Genomic DNA, 6,099 nt, shown 5'->3' on the forward strand with positions numbered 1-6,099 from the left:
TGGTTGAGGGGCAGGGGTAGGGAAATGGTCCACCCAAAACGGTGGCTGTAGGGTAAGGTGAGGCTGCGGAGGTGCTTGAAAACCTGGAGGTTGGTGGTGGTGAGGGAAGCAGCACCTGCCATGGCCAGGAATCCGCTGGGAACTCCCATCAGGGATGAGGGACCCAGCGAGGCTGAGGGTTCAGCAACACCGACTGCATCCTGTGGGCGAAAGGAGCAGGAGAAGACTCTGAAGTTTCCTTGGCTTTGAGACGTGAGTGAAGCCAAGGGTGAGGAGAGGCTTTCCAGCAGCTGCAAGAATCCTGGCTCTAGGAATGTCAGTGCTGCCACACACAAAGGAGCAGCCCAGAAGATGAAGCTGGGCTGTGAGGAACCTCCTGATGGACTGGAGAAACAAAGAGACCTTCAGGAAGCAGGACACGGGAGATCCCACCTGGGAAGAGCACGGTGGCCACCCGGACTCCTTGTGTGGACCGTTCACACGGAGAGGGTGTGCGAAGAGGACGGGAAGAGGCCTGATCCAAGTGGAGGCAGAAGGAGAGGCTGAACCCAGCCACCCTGGCTTGTCTGGCGCCGTTAGGGCAGAGTGGGGCTGGGCTCTGCTCCCGGCTCCACGCTGCTCCAGGGATTTTGGCAGAGCGTGAGGATGGGGGGCAGAGGGCAGGAAGCAGCAGCATCCCGGGAATGTGTCACTGGCGCTCTCAGAGTGGTGTGTGAGGGGCTGTGGGAAGGGGTGCAGCGTTCCCGAGGAAGGGCTGGTGTCCGGAGCCGCTCCGGAGGGATCCGTGCTGGGAGGGGAGGCTGCCCTGCGCTGCTCTGCACGCCCAGCTCTGCCCTCCTTCGCTCCCCACCCTTGGTGCCCCCTCTCCCTCCTCTCCTGCCCGCCCCAAACACACCACAGGCTCCCCTAACCCTGCTGTCCTCCTGCTGCCTTTAGCCCGCGAGCTCCTCTGACAGCGACGTCCCCGAGAACGACCCCATGGCGGGGAGCGATGCCGGGGACGACGAGGATGACTCTGCCATGGCCACGGTCCCCACGGAGAAGGTGGACAGTGATGAGGACTCGGATCGAGGCAGTGACCACAGCGGGCTCAAGAGGAAATCCTTGGCCATGAAAGTGAGTGTGGGCTGGGGACGGGAGGGTGGCCCGGCCAGGGGACACCGTCGCTCCACCACAGAGCTTTCCTCAAGCCCACTATGGCAGGAGGTGGTGGAGAAACCAACTCCCTCTGGATCCTCTGGTGGGAAATGGGGCTCAGCATGGTTTTGGGGGTCTCACAGCTGTCTCATGATGCCTGTGGGGTAAGGGAATGGCCAGTCTTGGTGGGGTTTGCAGCGTGGAGGAGAATCCAGAGCTGCAGATCTGAGTGCAGCTGTTGCAGGGCTGGTTGGGAAAATTTGGAGAAAACCCTTCCTGGGAAGCATTTGCTTTCCAGGGTGGGAGGAAAAGTAGTGGGCTTCTCTCATCTTGTCACCTCTCCCTTGCCAGATGCCAGTGACGAAACGGCCTCGGAAATCCTCCAGTGACCTGGATCAGGGCAGCCCCTCTGTCACAGAAGAGGAGAACTCAGAAACGTCTTCCGAGTCGGAAAAAAACAGTGACCAGGTGAGAGGATTTGGGGAACCTGACTGGCTTGATACTATGGTGCCACTCTTCCACATTGCCTCGTATTTCTGTTTTCCTCCAGGACTTCACCCCTGAAAAGAAGCCGGTGGCCCGGGCTCCGCGGAGGATGCCGGCAGCGGGGAGGAAGAAGAAGGTAAAGGATCTGAGGGAGGCTGGAGAGGGGTCGGGGTCTGCGCTGTGGGGAGGGGGGAGCAGGGATGGCAGGGCTGTGCCCTGGGCTGGAGCACCCAGAGGGACCTCACAGGTCCCTTGGCGACCTGCTGGGGCTTGGGATGCTGGGATTTGGGCGCTGCTGGGTTTGGGGGCACTGCTGGGACTGGAGCAGTGCCACCCCACTGCCACCCTCCATCCCAGCCCTGCTCTCTGCCTGCAGAAAGTGGAGTCTGGCTCTGACTCCGACTCCAAAGTGGACTCGGATCTGGAGATGGGAAACACCACCGTGGACATGACCAAGTCAGACTCGGACTCGGACTCGGATGTGTCGGTGAAAAAGGCACCACGAGGCCGCAAACCAGGTACCCCCAGGACAGCTCCTGCTGCTGCTGCTGCTGCTCCTGCTCCTGCCACCACCTCAGGACGCGAGCGTGGGAGCTCGGGCATTCCCAAGGCTCTGGGGTCCCATCCCGAATTGTGGGCACATTCCAGAACCCCTCTGCCTCCACAGCTCGGGGCTGTTTTAACAGAGGGACCTCCAGGGCTCCTGCTAAACGTGTCCCCGTTGTCTTGCAGCTGAGAAACCCCCTCCCAAGCCCCGGGGCAGGAAGCCAAAGCCAGAGCGTGTCCCCAGCAGCTCCAGCAGTGACAGGTGAGGTCAGCTGGGACACTGTCACCCTTGGGCTGGCCTGGGGGTCACGCAGGGGTCTGAGCCTGCCCTGTCCTCGCAGTGACAGCGACAGCGACGTGGATCGCATCAGTGAGTGGAAGAGGCGGGACGAGGAGCGGCGGCGGGAGCTGGAGGAGAAGAGGAAGAGGGAGCAGGAGGAGGAGATCCGTCGGCTCCGGGAGCAGGAGAAGGAGGAGAAGGAGAAGAGGAAGGAGAAGGCAGAGAAGGGCGAGGAGGTGCACTCGGACTCAGACAGCAGCGCCGAGGATGAAATGGCCAAAAAGGGCCGGAGAGGCCGGGCCAAGGCTCCGTCCTCCTCGGACTCTGAGCTGGAGCAGGAGAAGGAGGTGAGTGTGGAGCTGTGGGGAGCTGTGGGTGCATGGACAGCCTGTCACCTCCCTGTCAGGCCAGCAGGGACCTCCAGGTGTGGCAGGGACCTGCCCTCTTGGAATTGGGTTACCCTGTGGCTGCCCACACGATGTTGGGAAGGGTTGTGTCCATGGCATATCTGTGCCTTGGAGTGGGAGCTCTTCCCCTGGCCCAGGATGCCTCATCCCACTGTGGGCCTCACATCTGGCACAGGGTGCCCAGAGCAGCTGTGGCTGCAGTGTCCAAGGCCAGGCTGGACATTGGGGCTGGGAGCAGCCTGGGACGGTGGGAGGTGTCCCTGGCCATGGCAGGGGTGGGACGGGATGAGCTTTAGGGTCCCTCCCACCCCAAACCATTCCATGATTTCCAAGATGCCCTTCCACCACAGTCGTGGGGTTTGCCCACTGTCCCCCTGGAGCCTTTGGGAGCGTGTGGGGTGACCGTGTGCCGTGGGGTGACCGTGTGCCGTGGGGTGACCGTGTGCCATGGGGTGACCGTGTGCCATGACAGTAGGGTGACGGTGGGGTCCCCATGTGCCATGGAGTGACCACGTGCTCTGGTGTGGGGTGACTGGGGTGCCCCTGGGCTGTGGGGGTGGCCGTGGGGCGGCCGTGGGTACCAGTGTGGCGTGGCCGTGGCTCTGTCTGCGCCGCAGCGGGGAGGGCTCTGCCGCTCTCCCTGCATTGTTCTCTCCTCCAAGGTAAAGAAGCCGGCAAAGAAACAGCCCTCGGAGTTGTCAAGGAAACCAAATCAGAAGGAGAAGAGGGGCCGAGCAGAGGAGAAGCCACGGAACAAGTCAGCATCTCCACCTCTCCCCTCCCTCCCTTTCCTCCTGGGAATGGGGCTGTTCCTGCGTGGCTCCAGCCCTGGCACCCCGGGGTGGGGATGGGGCTCGTGGGGCTGCAGCACCTGCAGAGGGGCTGGGCTTGTTCCTTCCCTCCTCCTGAGCTGAAGGGGCTGGAGGAGCTGTTGGGGGTTACCAGGATGGCATTCTGTGGTGTTTTCTGTCTCCTGGGGCCTTTCCTGTCTGCATTGCGGGGAAGCTGGGGCACAGGGGAGCTGCCACCAGGGTGGAGGGGTCTTGGGATGCTCCAGCTGGTGCCATCCCCCTTGTTAGCCCAGTGTGAGCAGGGGGTTCACCCCAACCATTCCCCTCTTTCCTTCCCTTCCCACAGACCCCTGAAAGTGGAACGAGGCCGGAAGAAATCCGACCCAATCCCCGAGAGGAGGATGGAAAAGAAAAAGGGTGAGAGAGCCACTGCTTCCCATCACAGAGGGGAGGAGAGGGAGGGGAGGGCTCCAGGGTTGGTTGCCCCCTCCCTGGGACAGGGAGGGATCAGTGAGGTTGTGCCAGGGTCTTTCCCAGTACTGCTGTGATCCCAGGATCACTTCCCTGACATTCCCTCCCCATCTTGGCACGCCCCAACCCATCCTCTCCAGAGACATTCCCAGGACTGTGCTCAACTCCGGATGTGCAGGAGGACACAGACCCCTGCCTGGGAGTGATCCCAGTCTCCAGGGCAGATCCTAGGCTCTGGGCAGGGCTCTGGGCTCTGCTGGTGCCCTGACACCTCGGCCTGTGTCTCCATCTCTGTTCTAGAGCCCACAGTGGAAGAGAAACTCCAGAAACTTCACAGTGAGATCAAGTTTGCGCTGAAGGTGGATAACCCGGTGAGTGCCAACACTGCGGCCTGGCCTGGGACAGCCCTGCTCGTCCTTGCCTGGCTGTGATACCCAGGAATGCTCCTCCTCCTCCTCCTCCTCCCTCTGGGGGTGCTGGGAGGCCCCAGGTGCCCCCAGGGCAGCTCCTGATCCTGGTGCCCTCCGTGCAGGACATCAAGCGGTGTCTGAACGCACTCGAGGAGCTGGGCACGCTCCAGGTCACTTCCCACATCCTCCAGAAGCACACGGATGTGGTGGCCACGCTCAAGAAGGTAGAGCAGAGGGCTGAGCCCTCCCTGGGGTGAGTGGGGAGCCTGCCTGGTCCCCCAGCTCTAAGGGGGTCCCTCCTCCTGCTCCCCGGGGCAGATCCGGCGCTACAAAGCCAACAAGGACGTGATGGAAAAAGCGGCCGAAGTCTACACCCGGTTGAAGTCGCGTGTGCTGGGACCAAAGATGGAATCCATCCAGAAAGCCAACAAAGCCGGGCCTGAGAAGGACAAGGGGGAGGCAGAGAAGGGCCAGGAGAAGCTGTCAGGAGCGGAGACACGGAATGAGAAGGGGGAAGAGGAGACAAATGCTGGTAACATTCCTGAGCATCCCTGAACGTCCCGGGACTGTTCCGGCCTTGTCTGGGCACGTCACAGTCCCCTCCTTAGGGCATGGCCCGTCCTGCTGGAGACACGGGACATGGGGAGGTGGAGGGATCAGCAGCTCCAGCCCTGCTTTGCTGGAGTGCCAGGAGTGGGAAAGGGCTGGATGTGGAATGCAGCGAGGGCAGAGGGCAAACCTCGAGCCCCACGCCCGGGCTCTGAGGGCCTCCGCGCTGGTTTTTGCCCCAGGACGGCTCCTCCCTGCCAGCCTGAGCTCTGGTCCAGGCACAAAGGAATGTGGAGATGTCCTTGGACACTGGCTCAGGCTCTTGCACAGGGAGTGGTGACTGGGATCTTCCACCCTCGGAGCCAGGTCCCTGCCTGGGGCCGTCCCAGTGATGCTGCAAGAGCCTTCCCAGAGGAACTGACAGGGAAAATCCACCCTGATGGTGCCTCTGGGCTGGGGGGATGGAGGTTTTGGGGTTGCAGCTGTGGGGGTCAGGCCAGGCCTGGACTCCCCTCAGGACCAGGGACAACCTGTGGCCATGGATCCTCAGCCCACGAGGGTTGGGATGGATGAGGGGATCCAAGAGCCTGAGCCTCTCTCTCTTCCCTTCAGACCTGTCAGGTCCTGTGAATGGTGAATCCCTGTCCCAAAAGTCAGAGGGCACAGAGGAGAAGGACAAGAGCCAAGGGCCGGGAGCCGGGGAGCTGGAGGCGTCCACAGAGGAGCCCCACAACAAGTGAGTGTGGGGGCAGGGCTGGGGGCCGGAGCCCCCCTGACCACGGGGCTCTGCAGGGATGATTTGGGGGCGTCCCGTGGGTTGTGAAAGGGTTCTCCCAGCTTGGGAAAGAGCTGGGATGTGGGAGAGGGACCAGGGGAGGCAGAGGGGCAGGGGGGGCTGAGCTCTGCCTGCCCCTGCCCTCCCCCAGCAGCGTCCAGGACTATCCCAAGGCCGGGCTGGAGGGAGCTCGCGGGGAGGCAGAGGCTGTGGATGAGGATGAGGAGGAGGAGGAGAGATGAGGGAG

General features: G+C 62.4%; 1 protein-coding gene across 1 annotated transcript in view; it reads left to right on the top strand.

Moving 5' to 3' along the window:
• The window catches only part of LOC103621218 (hepatoma-derived growth factor-related protein 2), an 8,649-nt gene extending 2,555 nt beyond the window's left edge, over nt 1-6,094 (top strand). The window contains exons 4-16 of the mRNA XM_017742469.1: nt 937-1,116; nt 1,489-1,605; nt 1,688-1,759; nt 2,000-2,141; nt 2,356-2,431; nt 2,511-2,796; nt 3,519-3,613; nt 3,994-4,064; nt 4,419-4,489; nt 4,651-4,752; nt 4,847-5,060; nt 5,690-5,813; nt 6,004-6,094. Coding sequence (XP_017597958.1) covers nt 937-1,116; nt 1,489-1,605; nt 1,688-1,759; nt 2,000-2,141; nt 2,356-2,431; nt 2,511-2,796; nt 3,519-3,613; nt 3,994-4,064; nt 4,419-4,489; nt 4,651-4,752; nt 4,847-5,060; nt 5,690-5,813; nt 6,004-6,094 — 1,641 coding nt within the window. The remainder of the gene's footprint in view (nt 1-936; nt 1,117-1,488; nt 1,606-1,687; nt 1,760-1,999; nt 2,142-2,355; nt 2,432-2,510; nt 2,797-3,518; nt 3,614-3,993; nt 4,065-4,418; nt 4,490-4,650; nt 4,753-4,846; nt 5,061-5,689; nt 5,814-6,003) is intronic.
• Nucleotides 6,095-6,099: the final 5 nt, after the last annotated feature.

This window comes from Corvus brachyrhynchos, unplaced genomic scaffold, assembly GCF_000691975.1.
Source record: "Corvus brachyrhynchos isolate BGI_N302 unplaced genomic scaffold, ASM69197v1 scaffold158, whole genome shotgun sequence".
In the NCBI taxonomy this organism is placed as follows: domain Eukaryota; kingdom Metazoa; phylum Chordata; class Aves; order Passeriformes; family Corvidae; genus Corvus; species Corvus brachyrhynchos.